The 24,225-nt window shown below is 40.7% G+C and overlaps 1 protein-coding gene across 1 annotated transcript in view; it reads left to right on the top strand.

Moving 5' to 3' along the window:
• The first annotated feature begins 246 nt into the window (after positions 1 to 246).
• usp43b (ubiquitin specific peptidase 43b) overlaps positions 247 to 24,225 on the top strand; it is a 124,901-nt gene continuing 100,922 nt past the window's right edge. Inside the window, exons 1-3 of the mRNA XM_034222673.1 lie at positions 247 to 853; positions 11,936 to 12,061; positions 14,710 to 14,856. Coding sequence (XP_034078564.1) covers positions 515 to 853; positions 11,936 to 12,061; positions 14,710 to 14,856 — 612 coding nt within the window. The 5' untranslated portion in view covers positions 247 to 514. The remainder of the gene's footprint in view (positions 854 to 11,935; positions 12,062 to 14,709; positions 14,857 to 24,225) is intronic.

The raw sequence follows: 24,225 nt of genomic DNA, 5'->3' as shown, positions 1-24,225 counted from the left end.
TTTGTTTTGAAAGAGGGAGAGAGAGAGAGAGAGAGAGAGAGAGAGAGAGAGAGAGAGAGAGAGAGAATAGAGTAGAGGAGAGGTAGAGAGAGATAGAGAGAGAAGAGAAGAGAGAGACGAGAGAGAGAGAGAGAGAGAGAAGAGTAGAGATAGGAGATAGAGCGATAGATACAAGAGATTCGGGTGTGTCACGTCGAGTGGGGGGGGAGTGGAGAAGGCAGCTTCACCAATCTCATCGTTCTCCGGCTCGGTGCGGAGCTCTGAGAGGGAGCAGAGGAGCAGGCTGTACCGGGCATCATGACGCTGGATTCCGGACATAATGAGCGCCTTCAGTAAGTGCAGCGATGGGTGAGGAGGAAGGGGGAGGAAACAGTGAGCGGTGCCTCCAGCATGGCGTCACCTCTGCGCGCTTTCACCCGGACAGGGGACACTGTTGGAGAAGAAGAAGAAGTGACTCGCCACCGGCACCGGAACAACTCACTCCATCATCATCTCCAGTCCGAGAAGTAGCAGCATGGAGAAGTCGAGCAGGAAGCAGCAGGAGCGCAAAGAGAAGAAACCCGGCGGCGGGAAGCTGTTCAAGAGGAAGTCCCTGAAGTCTGTGGGCAGCTTTATGAGCAGAATCATCAAAACTTTGGGCACGCTGACGCGCTTTGGGGACGCGCAGCAGGGCGCGGAGGAGGACGACGGAGGGTTTGGAGATGGAGCTCCGTGCGTCCTGAGCTCCACGGGCATCAAGGAGGAGATGCATGTGAGCTGGGACCGAAACGTGAAGCCCTGCAGCAGCGAGTCCTGGTCCCTGAACACCGGCAGGGAGAAGCTGCGGCACCAGTACGCGGACAGAGTGCCCGGGGTGGGTAGGAGAGTTAACCTGAGTGTGTATTTAATTAGGTTATTAGAGAATACCCTCATTAAATAGCTCTCAGTGTATTATAGCAGATGTCAAATGTGTTGAGCAATGATACACAACCACAGCAACTGTTGAATATCAATAATCTCTTTTTGTATTTATTTATTTTTTAATTCTCTGTCAAAGCGTCTTTGAGTTTCCTGAAAAACGCTATACAAGTCTCATGTATTATTATTATTATTATTAATTAACTGTAAGATAATGTCACTGTGAGCCTGATATCATTATATTAAGACAGGAGTAGATTAGATGAGATTCAACTTCATTGTCATAGAGTACCAAGACAACGACATGAGCTGATAACCAGAAGTAAAGTGCAGAGTAACTTCTATAGTATAATATAATATCTGACTGACAGTATTTAGAGGTATTACACATTACTCCAGTGTAGAACATGTAATAGGCCTACACTATATGTCAGGTATAAATAAGAACGTTTAGTCCAGACACAATATAGAATAAAGAGAATTTTGTCTTTTTTTTTATTCATAAATGTAAATTTCCCCTCTGGGACGAATAAAGGTATTCTGATCTGAAATACTATGATTACATATGCCATTGAACATGCAGTATGTTGGTATGAAGTAAGTGGAAAAAGTCATTCCAGGGGAATATACAGTATGAAGGCTATAAAAGAAGACCAGAACACACAGTCAGGATTTGTTTTGTTTACCTATTTGAATAAATCCCATTTGGCTGCACCTGAATCCACCTGTTCCTGAAGCTATTCAGACAGAAAGCATCCAAAATACACATGTGGAAGTTTATCAGAATACCTTCATTAGTCCCACAGAGGGGGAAGTTACATTTCTTACAGCAGAAAAGAGCCAAAGACAGTTTATTGTTAACTAAGAAGCATGCATACAAAACATTTAAATATTACACAATTTACAAAATACACATCCTGTAACAGTTCTGAAGATGTAGCAGCCAGGTATATTTGCAGTTATTAACGGCATTAACAAATAGAAATGAAAATACTCATATAAAGTTCAGTCGACAGGTCGCTGTGGGGTTCAGTAATGAGCAGGTGGAAGAAGTACTTACTTAGGAAAGATTATTAATACCAGTCGAAATACTCCAATACTGGAAAAAGTCCTGAGTTAACAATGATATTAAGTAAAAGAACAGGAGTATTTCCATCAACATGAACTCAAACGACCAAAAACCGAAGTACTCGTTATGCAGAATGGCTCATTTAATGTTTTAGAATTATAAATATTTAAATATTCAGTTTTCATCTCTAAGAATTAGAAATAAGACCCTTTTTAATGTCGTAATTTGTCAATATGGAGCAAAGTTTGGTTACTGTGTACTACTGAGAAGATAAGTAGTATATAAACACATCACGTTATTTATGTAAAAAGTGTCCAACGGATGTCGTGGAGTAAACATGACATTATTTGAGATGAGCTGTGGATGGAGTAGAAGAATAAAGTGGCAGAAAAAGGGAAATATTCAATTAAAAGTACCTTCAGATTATATTTAAGTACAGTACTTCCCACCACGGGTAATAAGTGCACTTAGCAGTCTCACCGTTCCAGTGGTTATCATTAACTAAACACAACTCTGATACTATAAGTCCCTTAAGTGCACAGTCACCTCGCTGTTTAGTCGAACATAATCACATGTTATTCCCACAGTCTGCTTACATAGACACCAAGATGAAGTGCACGGAGCAGCAGTAACATTCAGACACTCAGAGAGGTGTCACACGGATTACATCATTTGCTATAATTGCCAATAGAATAGCAATCGTTATCTTCCCCTCATGCAGTTGGAGGCAAAAACTAAAACGTGTGTCACTGTCAAGGAAGAAGCTAACGAAGTCATGCACAGGAACTGGAATAATAACACAATGCCGACACTTGGGAATAAATATAAGATAAAATAGGATGTACTTTATTAATCCCAATTTGGGAAAACATTTAGTTGCAGAAGCATAAAACAAAACAAGGCATTGCACATAATAACAAATTAAAAGAGTAGAAATAATAATATCTCAAAATAGAAATAGAACTAAATCTCACACATATCACAATCATTTGTAAAGATCAACCAGAGCCTATGAGTCTGTTTTTCATTCCAATGCATATTCTTGATTGCCTGAACAAAAGCCAATATCATATACACTGTAACGTTCGACAAAGGGAGTCGGAAACAGGCTTCAAGTTATTAGGTTTAATAACTCCTTTGATAGCATGCAGTGCTTCTCAAAGTGTGGTCCGCGGACCACTGGTGGTCCGTGAGCGCCCCCTAGTGATCCGTGAGTATATTGGTAACATTTCACAATTTAAATACATTTATTTATTTAAGTTTTCCGCACTCTCGCGGGAATATCTCCGCAATGGAGCGAGCTTACGTTTCACTTTCGATTGCATGATATAGCCCAGCGCAACACCTTCATCACACATGTTGCCACTTGTTTGTACCTTTTTCAGGCGATTTGTAATCTGTTCTAGAAAAATGATGTGTTTTTGGATGTTTGTGGAGTTAGGTGGTCCGCGAGTGTTTTTTTTATTGGTTAAGTGGTCCTTGGTAGGAAAAAGTTTGAGAAACACTGGGTTACAGGTTACAGGTCGCAGGTTCAACATCACTCAGTACTCCACTCCCTAACTCACACACAAAAGCAGGGTCAACGTCACAACTCCCCAGCCCTCCCCCTCTGCTCCCCCAACCACAGGCCCGCACACCGACCAGCCTCACTGTGCAGCTCTGTGATTGGCAGAGAGATGGGGGATGCTTGAGTGGCCCACCCAGCACCCTATACAGGGTCGCTACAATACTTTACATATATATAGAAATATATTTTTTAGGATGAACCCCTTGAGATGCACCATCTCGTTTTCAAGGGTGTCCCGACAAAAGCAACGTCTTACATGAACAAAATAACAGAAAGCAAAGCATGACAAACAAGGATAAACCACGTACAGTCTGTGAAGTAAAATTCATGAAGTACAATCATTACAATTTGATAGGCGGTAGTGTCTCAGATCAGTTTCATCAATAACAAGAGCAGCTGAAAGTGAGATGATAATGCTGAAACATACCCAATGATGCATGAGATCTAATAGCATTCTGTTGGGGCTTTCAACATCAATGCTCTTCTGACAATATTTTGTTTTGCAGAGGGGACAGAGAAATACATCTGGACAGAGTGTCTAACCTTTGACGAGTAAGGTGCAAAATACTGCTTTAAATAAGGGGGATAGTTAAAGTATGCATTTTTTTTCTTTTTTTTAGAACAATATTTGTATTGAAGTTTTCAAATATAACGAACATTACACATACATGAAACGGTCAATAGGTGGCAGATACAGTGTACAATCAAATGAATAGGCATGTAAATAAACACAGGTCAGTATACATATATATATGGGGCGATGTTGGCGCAGTGGGTTAGAGCGTTGATCATCAGATCAAGGGGCGTTGTTGAACTCCAGTCGAAACCCGCCTTGGCCGCCAATGTGTCAGGCCGTTGTGTCCTTGAGCAAGACACTTCACCCGAATTTGCTCCTGTGGGTAATGTCCACCACAGTAATGACTCTTACATGTCTAATATGTGTAATGTGTCATTGTAAAGCGCTTTGAGCACCTGCAAAAGCGCTCTAATAAAAATGTTGATGCATTATTATTATTATTATTATTACTATACAGATGACACAGGGATAACTGAAACAATATGACGTTGGCTACTACACTTTATAATATTATTCCCGTTGCCCCGGTCTTTGATTTTATTGATCATTACCAACATTATTTTTCAAAAACTCCATGAAGCTCCCCCAGATATTTTCAAAAACTGCCATCCTTTAGTAATGTATGTTTGTTTTTCTAAAGCAACAGATGCTGACAGATCCTTAATATATGTATTCATACTTGGTTTGTTCACATTTTTCCCTCTACAGCTATTGCCCCTCTTAGCTTGTAAATAAGGAAATATGCATTTAAATATAAGCTGAAGCCAATGCATGTGTCTTCTTACATTTAATGAAGGCCATTTAGGTCTACAGAGTTTATTTCGCAGGGTTGCTGCTGTGATGCAAAGTGCGCTGGTTCATATAGGAGATGGTTTTCTCTCCACTTAAGAATCTCCCCCCCCACCCCAGAGGATCAGTGACAGTAGAGTCCTATCAGGAGACCCTCAGGCTTTTCCTCTCTGCCCACGCTGCAGATAGAGGAGAGAAAAACCAACGGTGCTTTATCCGCCTGCAGCTCTTTGCTCGGGATTTCTTTGAGCCGTAGTTCAAGGCAAGACGTAGATAATATGGAGTCAGCGAACACAAGAACTCCACAATGGATCTATTCTTGGAAATTATAATCATCCTGTAAGAAATGGCTACTGGAATATCCTGACCCTGTTTATGGAGAACTGTGTAGAGTGGTGCATGAATAAGTTGGCATTTTGGCAGTTCCTGTTTCCTCGTCTGGAAGTCAATGGTGTTCTGAAGGTGTGTTTGGTTAGGTGCCTGAATTAAGTTATGTGGTTAACACGAGCTGAAGAGATTTTAACGTTTTGTCCTGCAATATCTCTCACTGCCAGAAAGGAAGGCAACAGTCCACAGTGTTAAAATGTATTAACTATAAACCTTTTTAAGTTGTCAGTGTGCTACTTAACTCGTGAACGTTTGCTATCTAGCTACCTAGCAAAACACAGCTATCTATTTAAAAAGCTAACTAGCAAATGTTAGCTATCTATCTAAAAAGCTAACTAGCAAATGTTAGCTATCTATCTAAAAAGCTAACTAGCAAATGTTAGCTATCTATCTAGAAAGTTAACTAGCAAACCTTAGCTATAGATCTATCTAAAAAGCTAACTAGCAAATGTTAGCTATCTATCTAAAAAGCTTACTAGTAAACGTTAGCTATCCATCTAAAAAGCTTACTAGCATCAATGGCTATAGATATATATTAAAAAGCTAACTAGCAAACATTAACTATCTATCTAAAAAGTTAACTAGCAAACATTAGCTATCTATCTAAAAGGTTAACTAGCAAACGTTAGCTATCTATATAAAAAGCTAAATAGCAAACGTTAGCTATCTAACAAGTTGGCTATCTATCTATTTATCTATCATATTCTAAAAGTAATGTGTCTGCTTTACAAGCTAGCTAGCTGACAGAGCTAGCTGCCAGGCTTAGTAATAAGAATTAGCTTCCAGTGTGTTTCATTTGAACCCATAGAGTGGTACAGGATTGAGTGTATAGAACCGAAAAATATGTGGGGATTACCCTGCTGAACAAAAATGTTTTTCATAAACGTTTCTTTGCCTCAGAGATAGTTTTCTGCACTAATCCAACCCAGTCTCACGGCATTAATAGTCACAAAATAAATGTAATCTATTGATTCGTGTTCACCAACATCGTGTTTTTTTCTGTGTCACACAGAACGATTTTAAAAGCAATGTATTTCTATTGGTAGTATGCTTCGTGCCTGCGCCACGTCTTTTTGTCCGGTCAGGTCTTGGAAGACCAGAAGCTGTGTGGTTCATAAAAACATTTTCTTACTCAATATCAAGCCACGACTATTGTTTTTATTTTAAATTGTATAATGTCGGACTTTAACACGAAATGCCGTGAGACTGGGTTGACTAATCGGTAATCCAATTGTATATGTGGATAATTATTCTTATGATGAAATTATTATAATTTTTTTTAAACTACTCCACAATAGTTCCATGTAGCCAACTGTATACGCTGGAAGTTCATGTAACACTGCTGTAACTGTGAACTGTCTGATTTACTGCAACCAGCAGCATGAATAATAATTAAAAAATCAACATGGAGACGGCAAATATTGACACATTCCTGTGGGCAAGACCTTCTGTCGTCACAACACACATTTAGCTTCCTAAACAGGCCCATCAATAACCAATGGAGGGAGGAAGACATTCCTGCTCAGCTCACCCTCACTCCCTAACTTTCTCAGGCCTCTTATATGTTATGGAAACGGAGAAATTTGCTATTGAGTAACTGTTTGAGTTTCAGGTTTTGACCCTGTGTCGGCCTCTCTGAGCAAACACCACCCTGCAGGGGGGGGGGTGCAGAAAATACACAGGAACTGTCCAGATCAAAAGCACGCATCTGCTCTCAGGTTGAAGAAACTCAAAACCTTCAACTGCGACACATCTGTGTGAGGGTGGAGGCTCAGAACATATAGTGGTGCAGGGTTGATGTTTTTTTGTAGATCGACCCTAACGTTGGTCTATAAAGGAACTACAGCACGGTCACATGACTTCACGTCACCACCGCTAAGCTAAAGGAGGCTAATGCTGGGCTATAAAGGAACTAAAACACGGTCAGATGACTTCACGTCACCACCGCTAAGCTAAAGGTGGCTAATATTGGGCTATAAAAGAACTAAAGCACGGTCACATGACTTCACGTCACCATCTCTAAGCTAAAGGTGGCTAATGTTGGGCTATAAAGGAACTACAGCACGGTCACATGACTTCACGTCACCACCGCTAAGCTAAAGGAGGCTAATGCTTGGCTATAAAGGAACTAAAGCACGGTCACATGACTTCACGTCACCATCTCTAAGCTAAAGGTGGCTAATGTTGGGCTATAAAGGAACTAGAGCACGGTCACATGACTTCACGTCACCATCTCTAAGCTAAAGGTGGCTAATGTTGGGCTCTATAGGAACTACAGCACGGTCACATGACTTCACGTCACCACCGCTAAGCTAAAGGAGGCTAATGCTGGGCTCTAAAGGAACTACAGCACGATCACATGACTTCACGTCACCACCGCTAAGCTAAAGGTGGCTAATGTTGGGCTATAAAGGAACTACAGCACGGTCACATGACTTCACGTCACCACCGCTAAGCTAAAGGAGGCTAATGCTGGGCTATAAAGGAACTAAAGCACGGTCACATGACTTTACATCACCACCGCTAAGCTAAAGGTGGCTAATATTGGGCTATAAAGGAACTAAAGCACGGTCACATGACTTCACGTCACCATCTCTAAGTTAAAGGTGGCTAATGCTGGGCTATAAAGGAACTACAGCACGGTCACATGACTTCACGTCACCACCGCTAAGCTAAAGGTGGCTAATGCTGGGCTATAAAGGAACTACAGCACGGTCACATGACTTCACGTCACCACCGCTAAGCTAAAGGAGGGCTAATGCTGGGCTATAAAGGAACTACAGCACGGTCACATGACTTCACGTCACCACCGCTAAGCTAAAGGCAGCTAATGTTGGGCGTGATGACGTTTAGTCGTCTCATTTAGACACTTCTTAGTAACCTACGTTTTTAAATTCACCAGTGGGGTATTTACTGACGTATTTTATGTAGTAGAACAACACGTTAAAATCTCTTCAGCTAGTGTTAACCACAGACCTTATTTCAACAACCAAAACACGTTTAGAAAACCATTGACCATTATGTGAAAAGGCTTTTTCCTTAACCACTATTTTTGCCAAAGTAGCACAAATAAGCACAGCTATACCAACTATTTGATCAACTTTGAAGAACTTTTGTTCAAAGTCAATGATTCCACATTTGCAGAGTGAACGTCCCTTTGGCAGGTTAGTTGTCAGAAAAGTGATCCCTCTTCCCTTTCATCTTTTCTTATCACAATTCATGTGATGTGACTTCAGGTAAACCTTTTAATCTGGCTGCTTCAACTGAGTCCTGTCAAACAGAGGCCTGCAAAGACTCATAATGGAACAATAGATTAATTTAGCATTTTAAATAAAGACTGATCTGTTTGCATGATTGTTGCACCTGGAGTTCCCGTAACTGGAAACACATTCTTCCTCCCAAGCCTTGTAGCTTTCTGATTATTGTATAATACCTCCCTGCAGGCTGCTCTGTTATTACTCAACAGGCAATTTCAGAAGTCCTAAGCTTCTTGAACCCTGGACCTCCTACAGTCTCAAACCACAGCAATGTGTGTGTTTGTTTGTGTGTGCTTTAACACAGGAAACATCTAATCACACACAAGGGAGGGCTGTTTAGTGTTTTTACTTTGAATCTATCTTTTAATCCTGGCAAGATGTTTCCCTGCTGTTCCCTGTGATCGGTGTCCCGGAAAATATTTGATATCTGAGTCTCATGAGATAAGAGGAAAGTGTGGAATTCGAGGAATTGCGGTGGACAGGGGAGAGAAGAAAGAGAATCAGTGTTAAATGTGCTTTGAAATGCAGCAGCCAAAATACTTAAGCTGGCTCCTTCATTTTGATATATTCAAGTGTGAGGAAAGATTAGAGTGGTGCAGTGATGACGGTTTCTTTGTAGGTTGACCTGGCTTGCTTGTAACCATTCAGAATCCATCGACTACCAGACGAGGGAACAGGAAGGGCCAGAAATGTTGACTCACATTTGGGTTTTAGGACCCTTCAACATGTGTCGATAGAGAAGTCGCAAATGTGTGCATCATCACCACTTCTCGCTTGTTGTGGCGGCTAAACGAGCTAAACTTAGCAGCATTCTGATATTAGCAATCAGTGTTTCCGCCAGACCAGGGCTGAGAGGGCGTCCACCCCGAGAGCGGGGGGGGGGGTAGGGGGGGATTTTTAATTGAGGCGTCCCTTATAGATACTGGCCGTTTCTCAATCTCGAGGATACTGGCTTCCAAGCCAATATTTCAAGGATGCTACGTCATCGAGTGCCGCCGAAGTACTTTTCCAATCTCCAGCATACTTGGAATTCCACCGAGGCCGCGTCCTTGGTTTGGGGGAAATTTCGAGGCTGCACATGGGTAGACTTCGCGTCCTTAAAATCCCCACAATTGATTGATTGATTGATTGAAAAGTTTATTAACAGCTTGTATATTGGGTACAGTACAGTACAGCTCAAAACATACAATTGTTAAAGGGATGCAGACCAGAGAAAGACTTTCGTCTTGTTTACATCAGGGTCCCCCATTTCCAATTCATCATATCATTTAAGACATATAAGACATATTTGACATACAATGCTTTGCGCACGGACCAATTTCAAAAACCCTTGAAGAGAATGACTGAACCGACGCAGCACACATTGAAATGTAAGTATGTAGTGGCGTAGAACATGTGTTGGTAAATATGTTACTTTGTTACATTTGTTATCACCAAAAATGTGTTCCGTGAAAGTAAAGCAAGTTCATAATTAGATAGACATCGTGAGGTATTCATTTTCGGTCCAGTTTATGTTGAAACCGTTAGAGAGAGTGGCACACTTGTTAGCCTGTTCCATTCTTCTTCGTTTTCCGAAGCCGTGGCTTGGAAGCATACTTGCTTCGTTTCTGAAGGAAGTGACTTTGAAGTACGCGACTACCAAGCCAGCATCCTCGAGATTGTGAAACGGCCACTGTCTCTTTACGTTAGTGAGCCAGATCATTTGACTCGGCTCTCTTAAAGCGCTGCCTGTTTTGGCTCCCAAACGGCTCTTCATGTTACCACAGTTTACCACGGAGCCTCAGTTTCGCCGCTGCGAGGCTCCGGCGCTCGCAGTACACGCGCATGCCCCTCATCGCGTCCAAATTGCGCACGTTCCGTGTTGTGCTGTGGCAGGCACCGCCGATGTCGGGGAAACGATCTTCAATACTCCGAAAAGAATCCCACCAGACTCCTTTGCGGTATGTCCTTGTCCTTTTTCCTTTTCGTCATTTCAAGCGATAAAAACTCGATCTTCTCTCAAATTATTATTTTTTGTGGACGACCTCGGCTCGAGTTCAGGGCGTTCCGAGTTGAATAAGGGCGTCAAATTACGGCAAGACGCCCCCCTGGCGGAAACGCTGTTAGCAATCATTGTGTAAATAAGCAACCTACACTTTCTCACAGACTGTACATGACGTTGTGCCAAGCAGCACTTTATTTCTATTTACAGTAAACCTGTCGGCCAGGGTCAAAGAAAAGCATGTACAGATTAAACATCCCGAATAATGACTCTCTCTCCATTCTCAAATCACGTCTCAAAACGTATCTCTTCACAATGGCATATCCACCCTAATCACATCACACGTCCTCGGTTTTTATTGATTATATAACTTTGAGAGCCGTGAAAGCAGTGGCGGTTCTAGACCAATTTGACTGGGGGGGGCCACTGGGGGGCCAGTTATTTTCTGAGGGGGGCAATAAATGCAGGACGAAAAAGAGAACTAGACAGTATGAAGTAATTGCGCATAAGAAAACAATGCAATCCAGTTATTGGTATTTGTTTCAGTTCACTTATTTATTTCAGATAGATCTTATAGTTATTACCGTTAGCTTCAGCTTAAGTTATAGTGCAATGTTTGCACTAACACCATATTTATATAAAAATAAAGGCAATGAACAGTTACATCTCTACTTTACATAAGGGTGTCTGCACAATCTCACATTACAGCAACAAAATCCTGCGGTTTTTGGCAAACTGAGTACCAGAAAATATACATTTAAAAAAAAATTAAAAACAACTTTTCATTGTTAGGGGGGCCACAGGGGGGTCAGAGGTCAGTGTTAGGGGGGCACTGGCCCCCCCTAGAACCGTCCCTGCGTGAAAGGCGCCTTTATAAATTAAATGTATTATTATTATTACATACTGCATTGGTTTTTTGTCGTTAGTTTGCCGTAAGACACATTTCTCCCCTTAGTTGAGGGTATTAAAGTTTCAAGCCATCCCTTTTTTTTGCATAGCTCGCCAATCAGTGTGATCGGAGGTATTTGCTTTACTCAATAGAAAATAAATGGAGGTCCAAACTAGTCACAACATTTGAGCTAGCTAAAAGTAATGAAATATCTGTTAAAATGAAGAGCTAACCAATGGATAAACAGTTTAAAATTGACACTGTTTATCAATTGTTTAGCACTTTAAGTTAACATATCACTATTTTAACATATCCAACATTTTTGGCTTACCATTTAAACGTTAATAGTTAGCTAAAATTATGGATAATGGGCTAACAGACAGCTATAGTAAACAGGTCACACAGTTCTCTAAAATAATGGATAAACAGAAATACCTACTTGCTGTATAGAGTAATGGATAAACAGTTGAATTGATGTGGGGAAAAGACAGAGTGTTTTCTAACTGTGTCCCTATCTTTTAGTTGGATGATTACACACAATACAGACCGGCCAGTGGTCATTATGTCCCAGAGAGCAATAAAAAACATGGCATTTCCCACAACCTCAATTATCTCACCGAGACAATTGCCACCTTCAAAAGGCTGGAGGTAATTACTGTTATAACTCCGCTGCACAACAGATTCAGGTTAGTGTGCGGCCGTGGTTCTCTCAGCAGTCCTGCCCAGTAACCCGGTGTTTCACAGGATTAAAAACTGAATATACTGAAAACTACAATACTCGATCCGTGCGAAATACACATTTAGGGTTGTAAATATTAATACATTCAGATCAAACACAAGACTTTACAGATTCAGCCATGTGTCAGATTAAAAGAAAATGTGCAAGAATGCATTTACAAAAGAATGTTGACGTCATTATCCTCTTGTATTTTAAGACATATTTATCTTTAATGATTGCATGAATCTGTGTTGGAGTGCATCTCTCATCACTATTCTACTTGGACATCTATGAGAAATATAAAGTTTCCCTTGAAGACAAGATCATAAGAGAAGATTAGAGAAACTCCAGCAGCAGTTTTTCTCTGTTTATGAATTTTTATGTCCACTTTTTGCCACTTGTCAGAAGATGCACATCCGAAACTACTTTAAAGACCTGGCTCTGTTTCCATTGAGTGCCCTATTTTAAAATGATTTGAAAGAATAGATGACATCTTGTATTCAAAACAACTGCAGTGCAGTTTGGGCTGGTTGTTGGTGACGTTACCGAGATACTTTCTGAAGCATGTATCTTGTTTTAGGCTAATGACGTTCTTGATGACATCTGATTTTCGTTGTCCGTCGATACCACAAAGGATAATCTCCACATATTAACACCACTATGATTTTTGAAGTAAAAAGCTAATGTTGGGCTATGAAGAAACTACAGCACGGTCACATGACTTCACGTCACCACCGCTAAGCTAAAGGAGGCTAATGTTGGGCTATAAAGGAACTACAGCACGGTCACATGACTTCACGTCAACACCGCTAAGCTAAAGGTGGCTAATGTCGGGCTATAAAGGAACTACAGCACGGTCACATGACTTCACGTCAACACCGCTAAGCTAAAGGTGGCTAATGTCGGGCTATAAAGGAACTACAGCACGGTCACATGACTTCACGTCAACACCGTTAAGCTAAAGGTGGCTAATATCGGGCTATAAAGGAACTACAGCACGGTCACATGACTTCACGTCACCACCGCTAAGCTAAAGGAGGCTAATATTGGGCTAATGTTAGTCGTCTCATTTAGAGACTTGTTAACAACCTCCGTTGTTAAATCCTCCAGGGGGGTATTTACTGACATATTTTATGTCGTAGAACAAAACGTTAAAATCTTTTCAGCTTGTGTTAACCACAGACCAGACCTTCTTACCGGCTAGCAACCAAAAACACATTCAGAAAACCATTGATTTTCAGTCGAAGTAACAGGAAGTGCTTAAAAAGCAGATAGTTAACTTAAGCTAGTTAGCTTGTTAAGTGGATAACTAAAGTTAGCTAGATGGATGGATGGATGGATGGATGGATAGATAGATAGATAGATAGATAGATAGATAGATAGATAGATAGATAGATAGATAGATAGATAGATAGATAACATGGAAATGTTATTTAATTATTTTTGTTCACAGTTATTCCCAAGTATTTTCTCATCCAGAATTCAGTGCATCAAAGACCACATTGTCGAGAGGTCAAATCTGTTTTGCAATCATTAAACATCCGGGGGTTTTGCGTCCACATAAAACGATAAAGAAATAATCCCTTTTGAGAAACCAATTAGCTGAAAAGCTTAATTTTACTTGAGCATCTCTTCTCATGTTTTTGAGAGTCCTCTTCAGTGAGAGGCCAGCAGCTCCATCATCAGTCATGCTGCATCACGTTATGGTGTAACCGCTATAAGAGGCATATCACATATTAGTGGATTACGAAGCAATGATTACAGTCTGCTGCTATAATCTCTCATCGCTGCGGTTCACACAGCTAATTCCTGCCTAATCGAGTCGTGTGCCTTTCACGTCTGAGGCCACATTATACTGTGTGGGAGCTAAAGCAGTCTTCAACCTACTTTTAAACAACAGTGTTATCCACACCTCTTTTTTCATGTTGACTTTCTCTGGAAACTTGGAGAAGAAAAGGATTAAAAAGCACTACTTTTTGACGGTGAAACTTTTCTCAAAAAGGATGTTTTTAAGTCTTAGACAAAGGCATATTTTCATAGGCGTCATGTATGCTGGGGACGATGAGACCACCACTCTTTAAAAGTATAACGTTTTTGAGTTGAGAAAGAAGGACAGAAGATGTCATGATCTGTCTCAGTGTTTCCTGTTTTATTTTGAACGTTGTTCACCCCATTTCTACTTCCTGTCACTCTGTTTTCCCGCCTTTTTTAAGATCTGATTCTTATCACCTAGTGTCCTCTACTGCTGTATCATTTCCATGTTATCATCTCTGCTTGATTTGAATCCATGTTTGTCTGTTAGCGTTTGTCAGATCCTTTTATGTCCTTTATTTTGAACATGAGTTGCTTGCCCTGCCTGGATGACCTGCTATTAACGATATTTTCTGAGTCCTTCATTTGCCTCCATCTTGCTCAACTTTCCGTGAGGCACAATATTAGCCGGCTTTAATTCACACACATTATAAAAGCCAATTAAAGCTCCACGGTGTAGAAAAGATTGGGACTATCTGGAGGGGATAATTATATTCATCATGGATTTCACAAAGCTTTAATGTTTCTCTCGTCTCCTCCTCTCCAGACCATTGTGTCCAAGTACGGCTCACAGTTTCGTGGAAATTCCCAACACGACGCGCTGGAGTTCCTGCTGTGGCTTCTGGACCGCGTGCACGAAGACGTCAACTTGGCCGCCCACAACAACAACAACAAGAGCAAAGCTCCCGGAAAGGTAAGAATCAAGACCGCTCTGTGTCCTTGTTAGAGGTGGGAAGTAGTGGAGTACAATACTTCGTTACTGTACTTAAGTACATTTTTCTGTAATCAGTACTTTACTCCACTACTTATTTTTCTGACGACTTTTTACTTTTACTTCTTACATTTTGAAACCAAATACCTGTACTTTCTACTTCTTACATGTTGAACTCAAATACTTGTACTTTCTACTTCTTACATGTTGAACTCAAATACCTGTACTTTCTACTTCGTACATGTTGAACACAAATACTTGTACTTTCTACTTCGTACATGTTGAACACAAATATCTGTACTTTCTACTTCTTACATGTTGAACTCAAATACCTGTACTTTCTACTTCTTACAAGTTGAACACAAATACCTGTACTTTCTACTTCTTACAAGTTGAACACAAATATCTGTACTTTCTACTTCTTACATGTTGAACTCAAATACCTGTACTTTCTACTTCTTACATGTTGAACACAAATACCTGTACTTTCTACTTCGTACATGTTGAACACAAATACTTGTACTTTCTACTTCGTACATGTTGAACACAAATACCTGTACTTTCTACTTCTTACATGTTGAACTCAAATACCTGTACTTTCTACTTCTTACATGTTGAACACAAATACCTGTACTTTCTACTTCTTACATGTTGAACACAAATACCTGTACTTTCTACTTCTTACATGTTGAACACAAATACCTGTACTTTCTACTTCTTACATGTTGAACTCAAATACCTGTACTTTCTACTTCTCACATGTTGAACTCAAATACCTGTACTTTCTACTTCTCACATGTTGAACACAAATACCTGTACTTTCTACTTCTTACATGTTGAACTCAAATACCTGTACTTTCTACTTCTCTCATTTTCCAAACAGCTGGTTCCTTTAGTCTGAATGTGTGTTTGGTGCGTGATCATTATTCTTTAGAGTCATTGCGTGCCTATTGATTTGAACACGATCCGTGTATCCATCATTTCCTGGTCTTCTCTAAAGAAGAGGGACCAATGGAAACGTTGTCATGTTGCCGTTGTTCAGCATGGAAACATTCATTAGCTAACAATGACATTATTGTTCTATTAATATAAAGGGAGGTCAGGTACTCTTTAAAGCAGCTGCTAGTTATGGGTACTTTTTACTGAAGTACATTTCAAAGCCTCTTTACTTTGACTTGAGTAAAGAAGTTTAGTCAGTACTTCTACTTTTACTAGAGTATTTTTAAACACGAGTATCTGTACTTCTACTTGAGTAAAGGATATGTGTACTTTTACCCTCTCTGGTCCTTGTAGTAAAAGATAACATGATGGTTCCTCATTGGACAGGAAACATGTCACCCCTTTATTATAAAAGTGCACACTGCACGCTTAATTGACGCATAACTAATGAATGAATTAATGCATTATATATCACAGACTCCTGTGGCGTGGTATATAGTGAAGCAAATATATTATCTTAACTTCAATGGATCGTTATTCTATGACTGATAACTAAAACTTACGACACACTTTTAAATTACCATGAAAATATATTTTATTTATACTTTTAAACTGGTTCTTCAGTGGAGTCACTCAGTTGCATTGTAAAGGTTTTCAGATGTTTTTCTCCCCCATATCACTAATCATTTCCATATAGAGTGGTTCAGGAATGAGTCCTTAAATCTGGAAATGATATCTATCTATCAAATTAGCTAGCTAACTCACAGCTGCCAAGCTTAGTGAGAAGTATTAGCCTTCAGTGTGTTTCATTTGAACCTAGAGTGGTGCAGGGATGAGTCCTCAAACCCAGACATTAGTCGGCATTTCATCACTTCCTGTCTCCCTGTCAATGGTTTCTGAATGTGTTTTTGTTTGTTAGCCTGAAATAAGCGTCCAAGAGTTGTTTGCAAGCGCTGCAACTCCTCAAATTAAACTTTGAACTGCTCTACTGTGAGCCATTAAAGCAGAATTATCATATATTATTGAAATCACGTTCTTACTTTTGAAAGAGTGATCCCTTCTCTTTTCTTAGCAGTGTTATAGCAGGGTGAAAACCAGTGGTATAATTCATTAGAAACACTACGCTTGCTGCTGGTGAATCATTGCAACCTCAGTGTTTCCCGACGCAGTGACTGCAGAGAGTTATTCTGTTGTTTCATCATTATATCAGGAGATATCCAGATCAGGATACACTCCCAAGGCTATACATTGAGTAATACTATATATAACACCTCCTTTCGTATGAAATTGTCAGACATGCAACCTTGTCTTGTACTGACTTGTGTATCATATTCATTTATTTATTTATTTCTTCTATTGTATCCCAACACACTGACCTTGTATACAAAAAAGCGTTGAAAAAGGCTTTCTGAAGGGAACAGGAATGCAATGTCAGCAAAGCATATCGATATAAAGCCAAGGTCATATTGAAAGTCGCAGTCTTTTGGAGAAAGCTGAGCTCCTTTCCTCTGGCATTTGCCCTATTTTTCAAATGCAGATGATACTCATCCCTCTCATTAGCATGTGAGGAAGTGAGGCAGTGAGACAAATTGAATAGGGATCGAGAGAGCTTCCTACCTAGTTAGCATTACAAGGGCTCCATCGACAAAATCTAAGGGGATTTCGGATTTTTGCACAAAATAAGCATTGTGGTACAGCAGGATACTCTCCACATATTAAAACACCACCTTGAGTTTTTGGAAGTGTAAATGCAATTGGCAAAATTATCAATGTCCCATAGCTGCGCGTCACCACCGCTAAGCTAAAGGTGGCTAATGTTGGGCTATAAAGGAACTACAGCACGGTCACATGACTTCACGTCACCACCGCTAAGCTAAAGGCGGCTAATGTTGGGCTATAAAGGAACTACAGCACGGTCACATGACTTCAGGTCACCACCGCTAAGCTAAAGGCGGCTAATGTTGGGCTATAAAGGAACTACAGCACGGTCACATGACTTCACGTCTCCACCGCTAAGCTAAAGGTGGCTAATGTTGGGCTATAAAGGAACTACAGCAAGGTCACATGACTTCACGTCACCACCGCTAAGCTAAAGGCGGCTAATGTTGGGCTATAAAGGAACTACAGCACGGTCACATGACTTCACGTCACCACCGCTAAGCTAAAGGCGGCTAATGTTGGGCTATAAAGGAACTACAGCACGGTCACATGACTTCACGTCTCCACCGCTAAGCTAAAGGTGGCTAATGTTGGGCTATAAAGGAACTACAGCAAGGTCACATGACTTCACGTCACCACCGCTAAGCTAAAGGCGGCTAATGTTGGGCTATAAAGGAACTACAGCACGGTCACATGACTTCACGTCTCCACCGCTAAGCTAAAGGCGGCTAATGTTGGACGTGATTACGTTTAGTCGTCTCATTTACACACTTGTTAGCAAGACACTTGTTTCCTATGTTTCTGTTATTCATACTTACAGAATACTCTTATCCCTTTAGCTGTGCTTGTGAGCACTGCAGGCGAAGTTGCCCTTTTAGTTCAGGATAAAAGTGAGGTGTGACGTTGGGGGGTCTGGAAAGTCTCAATGGATCTGCAGAGGACATGAAGGGTTAGGACTGTAAAGCTGCTGATAAGGTCTTCCATGATGAGTCTGCGGCACCCTGACGAAAAGGTCGCTGCACCTTGTTAACACCCAACGAGCCGCTGAGGTGTGGAGGACATAAACCTTTAAAAGAAAAAATGGACTTAACCCCAGGTCCTGCTATGTGAGGGTGTCAGCGCTACTAAGGCTTTGATAGTCTGCTTTGGTGACTATATGTTGCACTTCATGATGTAGCTTCATCTTACTGTCAATTCTGACATGCACTGGATCTCTTTGTAGCATGGTGGCAAATGCATGGTTTATATTTTCAAAAAAAAACCTCAAAATAATAATCTTTCTGGAGAAAAGTGGGAGCTGAGCCAGAAGGCAAAGCTCTCTGTCTACCGGGCCATTTTCGTTCCTACCCTCACCTATGGTCATGAAGGATGGGTCATGACCGAAAGAACGAGATCGCGGATACAAGCGGCCGAGATGGGTTTTCTCCGCAGGGTGGCTGGTGTCTCCCTTAGGGATAAGGTGAGAAGTTCGGTCATCAGGGAGGGACTCGGAGTTGAGCCGCTCCTCCTTCGCGTCGAAAGGAGCCAGTTGAGGTGGTTCGGGCACCTAGTTAGGATGCCACCTGGGCGCCTCCCTAGGGAGGTGTTCCAGGCACGTCCAGCTGGGAAGAGACCGAGGGGTAGACCTAGGACCAGGTGGAGGGATTATATCTCTTCGCTGGCCTGGGAGCGCCTTGGGATCCCCCAGTCAGAGCTGGTTGATGTCGCCAGGGAAAAGAAAGTTTGGGGCTCTCTGCTGGAACTGCTACCCCCGCGACCCGACCACGGATAAGCGGAAGAAGATGGATGGAGAAAAGTGGAAAGAATTATAAGGTTGAACGTCAGTTACATGCATTGGCTGTAGCAATGGAAAATGCAGAGCAAAACTCTGAATGAATCATCTGTCTTTGTTACAATATTCCTTGCACACATAAGCAAAGGGTTGTAACCAAAAATAAGATTGCTGAAACAAGTAGTTTCTCAAAGTCTGTCATCTTTGTGAAGGTTTGCCGCCAACTGAATCTTTCTTACCTCGTCCGTAAAAAGATGGAGGTGTCAGTCGCTGTACTTGATAAAAGTTATTTCAAGAAAGTAAAAAAAAACCTTGTTTATTGACGAAAAAGTTGTATTTTTTTGTTTAAAAAGACTATAAATCTTGTCAAGCATGTTGAGTAATCTTACTCTAACAAAATGTATCTTATTTTGTATTATTAAAATATTCTTCTCCCTAAATGTAGCTAGATTTTACAAGCTACAACAATGGTTTGCACAAATCCGCGTCAGATAAAAGATTTTTTTTTTTTTATTAACCACTTGCACAACTTCTCAGTTTAAGAAATGTTATGAAACGTTACCAATTTAAAGTTTATTTAAATGTTTAAATGAGAGCTTCCTCTTTACATATCACATAATTCCTACCTACAGCTTTTTATTAAACCGCAGCATTAGCCTCCTGTGTAAAATCCCGTGTTAATCTTTGTGCCATTTTGTTGGACTGTGAAAACCTCTGACGTTTTTAATTAGGGCTCATTTCAGAACAATAGGGCGCTGTAATGGAATATTCTGCATATGAATACACGGAGAGGAGGATGAGAGCATGGCCTGTGTCCAGAGCAGAACATCTCCTGTGACGTTTGTCTCTTATGTTGGTCCAGGCCCGCCGCCATCAGCTCTTTGCACACAGCCAGGTTTTATCAGTGAGGAAACATGCGGACAGATAGGACTCAGGAACGTGGAGGGAAAATATTCCAGTCATTCTGTCTCACCGTGAATCATAGTGTGCCTTATTCTCTGCTTCATCCATGTGGACTTCAAGGAGGGAACATTTTAGCCTTTGCCGACCATACATCAAAACCTGTAGAACACAAACCAAAAGCATCCCACAGGAGTTTCTCTCCCACACACACACACACACTAAAACGAACTATGTTATGTGTGTGTTCTGCACTATGACTTTATACTGAACTACAAATGTTGAAATCTTGAGCACTGTCCTTGTCTTTATCCGTGGTAAGTGTCCTCTTATTAAATAACTCCCCCACCCCCCTTCCCTTGTAATATTGGTCTAGAACGCCACTGGCTTCATGTCTTCAGTTGCTCTCATATAGTGTACCTATGTAAGAGTTTACAGTAAAGCTGTGGTATGCAGTCTGCTATCTGTCCTCGTACAAAAGAGGCTTTGTGAGGGGCAGCGGGGGGCTCGTCGAGGGCAGAGGAAGGGCGAGTGTCTAAATATATGTTTTCAACCAGTCAGAGACAATTGGTGCCTAGACAAATGGCAGAAACGATGGTCAAATAATATCTGTTTGTTTTTTAGCTTAAAACCATTGATAGGAAGGCTATACAGACTGACCTCATCAATATAGATGGATATGTTATTGAAAAGTAGGCGACTGACGGCTGAAATGTCTCAAGTGTCGACAAAGATGACGAGCTTCAGTATTCATACTCTGTACAATTCTTGCTACATACAAGACGACATATACTTGTATAGTAGTATCGTACTGTGATTCCCCCCTGTATGATTATTATAATGTTAATTATATTCCCTCAGTGCTGACCGTGTCCACTATCTCCCACTCCTTTGCAACTTTAAGAATCTACTCTAAAACTCTTTAGGGTTTCCAGATTGATTGGAAGCTTTTACGCATTAACACTGACAGCCCTTGTAAAAATATTTGTAAACAAAGCCAAAATGTAAGCCAGTCTGCTGCGGCTTCAGATACATTACTTTCATTGGACATTGCCACCGACTTCAACAGATTTTCCCATTCTAAGTCCGCTAAATACCAGAAACACTTCACAACTCCTGCAGGACCATGCCAGGTCTGTGTTTGTTTGTTTGTTTGTTTGTTGGTTCACCTCTGTGTTAATCCTCTGCTGGAGCTGTGGTGCTTTCAGAGTTATCCGGGGTCACAGCGAGGACTCGGACCCGTTTAAAGTCCTCTCACGTCTCCATTCATAGACGAGGAGTCTCCGTCCTCTCCTGCTGACGACTCAGAGCCGCTGGAGCTTTCCTAATGTTTCTCAGCATGTGCTGTTCGTGTACAACAGTGGTGGAAAGTAATTAAGTACATTTGCTCAAGTACTGGAACATTTTGAGGTGCTTATACCTTTTTCAAGATTCAAGGCTTTATTTTCATTTGCAATACTTATACTCCACGACAATTCAGAAGTAAATATTGTACTTTTGACTGCATTTATTTACCTTTTTAGTTACTGATATTAACTATAACAAACTCATTCATGTTGATATACCTGGAGTAAAACCACATGCTACCTAGCAGTATATCATTAGATTAGATTATAATTTAGATATACCTTGAGCAAACTCACAAGCTAGTTGTAGGTTGCTCAAAACCTAACCGTATACAAATCCTGACACTCCTGTTAAATAAAATATACCCTTACAGCACATTAAGTCCCTCAAAAACTCAATCAAATATATCTACTATTAGACTTTGTCAGTGCTCAAACCCTAAATATAACGTATTATTCTGTAAAGAGTACTTTTATTTTGGTGCATAAGTATATTTTGATGCCAATACTTATGTACTTTTACATAAGTAAGACTTTGCATGCAACTCTTGTACTTGTAACAGAGTGTTTAGTACTTCCTCCACCACTGCTCGCAGACATACATCACACACAGGGTAACATTTACCTCGACCCCCCAGGGCTTTGACTTATGTGACCACATTCTCTCTTGGTTTGTTGATTGTTTATCGCTCAGGAAACACAGTGTGAAGCTCTCACTCTCTCCCTCTCTGTTGTATGAATGTGGCTCTTTGTGAGCTGCAGGAAGAAAGAGACACTTGTTGTGGAGAGAGAGAGAGAGAGAGAGAGAGAGAGAGAGAGAGAGAGAGAGAGAGAGAGAGAGAGGAGAGAGTAGAGAGAGAGAGAGAGAGAGAGAGAGAGAGAGAGAGAGAGAGAGAGAGAGAGAGAGAGAGAGAGAGAGAGAGAGAGACTCTGCAACAGGGTGGCGATGGCAAACATAAAGCAGTACTGACAGCCGGAGAGATGGGGAAACAGAGAGAGAAATTAACCGTGAACACACAGCTTGGATAACAAGTACATTCGGGTGACGCAGGAAAAGATAGTAGATAAAAGACTAAGTGTAACCAATAGCAATAGCCCCGCACTGAACTGCACTTATTTTGTTGTTATCATGAAAAATGCATGGGAAAGTTTCTGCCTCGGCTTTGTTGTTTACACGACTGACTGGAAGCCTCACCTGCATTACTTAGTCTGGAGGAAATGATGCTGTATTTTAATTAATGATTATCTTAGGTGTTCAAATGGGTTCAGAAAATTGGTTTTGAAGTACCCGTGTGGCCCGTAATCACCGCAAAGTCCATGCAATTTAAGTATTTGAGCGATGAATAATATAAACATAAACAACAGGATAATGCGTCCACTTAACCCTGGGCTGCTCTGAGTCTTATAAAACATGTAGGCTTTACTGGAGGAGTAAAACTAGATGAGGCTGAACATCGATGCACACTGGGGTTAGAAAAGTAAACCATCAACAACAAGGTCTGTATCTAACAAACATAAATGAGGTTTAAGTAATCTCAGAAAATAGAAATATAGTTTGTTGGCTGTGTCTGATGTTGATCCAATTACATAACAGCAATTGCTCAGACTGGACTGATTCAGTCCCACATTACCCGTTAAGGGAGTCCCTCATCATTTACCACCTTTTTAAATTGGATTTAAACCAAATGAAAGACGAGAACTAAAGAATGCTTTTAATGAAGGTTTAATGAGATGATGGAATCAAAGCTGAACTGTTTAACATAAAAAAGCACACGTGCTGAAAACCCAACCCCAGCAGGGGGTCAGGGGGGATTCTCCCACCAGGAGATTTTTTGGAATGACTAACATATAAACTACGCATTCTGGTACACTCTGAGAAGAAAATAAATAAATCTAATACTACCCGACATATTCATAATATGTTATGCCATTGTTTGTTTTTCACTTAGTTCTCAATTTCAATTCAAATTCAATTCAATTCAAAACCTTTATTTATACAGATAAAACCCATTGAGATCATAGACCTCTTTTACAATGGTGACCTGCTTCAATTAGTTCCAAACATTAATACAAACATGACAGAAAACAAAGGACATTATATGATACTACAGTTTGTATACTAGTAGCATTTACAGACACCAATATTTTCTGATTGTATAGCGTCTATCCTAGCTTTAAAAACATGAAATGGAATCAAACTGCTTAGCTTCCATTCCTTCTGACAGCTTGCTGCTCCTCACAGAGAGAAGAGCAAAGAGGAGATAGTCTGTGTGTGTGTCGACTGAAAGTGGACCTATCATGCTATATTGGAAACATATATTGTAGGGCCATACCTATACAAAACATGTCTGTGAAGTTTTTTGCTTAAAATACCAAACAGATCACCCATTGTAGCCATGCCTCATACCCCTCTTTTGCAGCCCTCTTGCAAACAGGCTGAATCTGCTGCTAGCCAGGCAACAATCTTGATTCTGATTTTTAAAAAGCAATAATTATTATTATTTTTTCTTCACTCACACATCTGCGACCCACTCGAAACGGGTCCGCGACCCACTTTTGGGTCGCAACCCACCCGTTGAGAACCACTGCCTTAGTACACTGCATGTCGTACACTTTGAATGAAAGCTTTCTCACACATTAGCATAACATGTTCTCCCCTCTCATGCTGTTTCTGAATTGAATACTTTCCTTAGTACACTTCCATGTTGTACACTTAATACTTGCTTACTGTGTGAA

This window comes from Gymnodraco acuticeps, unplaced genomic scaffold (assembly GCF_902827175.1).
Source record: "Gymnodraco acuticeps unplaced genomic scaffold, fGymAcu1.1, whole genome shotgun sequence".
Taxonomy (NCBI): domain Eukaryota; kingdom Metazoa; phylum Chordata; class Actinopteri; order Perciformes; family Bathydraconidae; genus Gymnodraco; species Gymnodraco acuticeps.
Note: the sequence above shows the minus strand (reverse complement) of the source record. Positions and strands in the feature narration are given on the sequence as shown.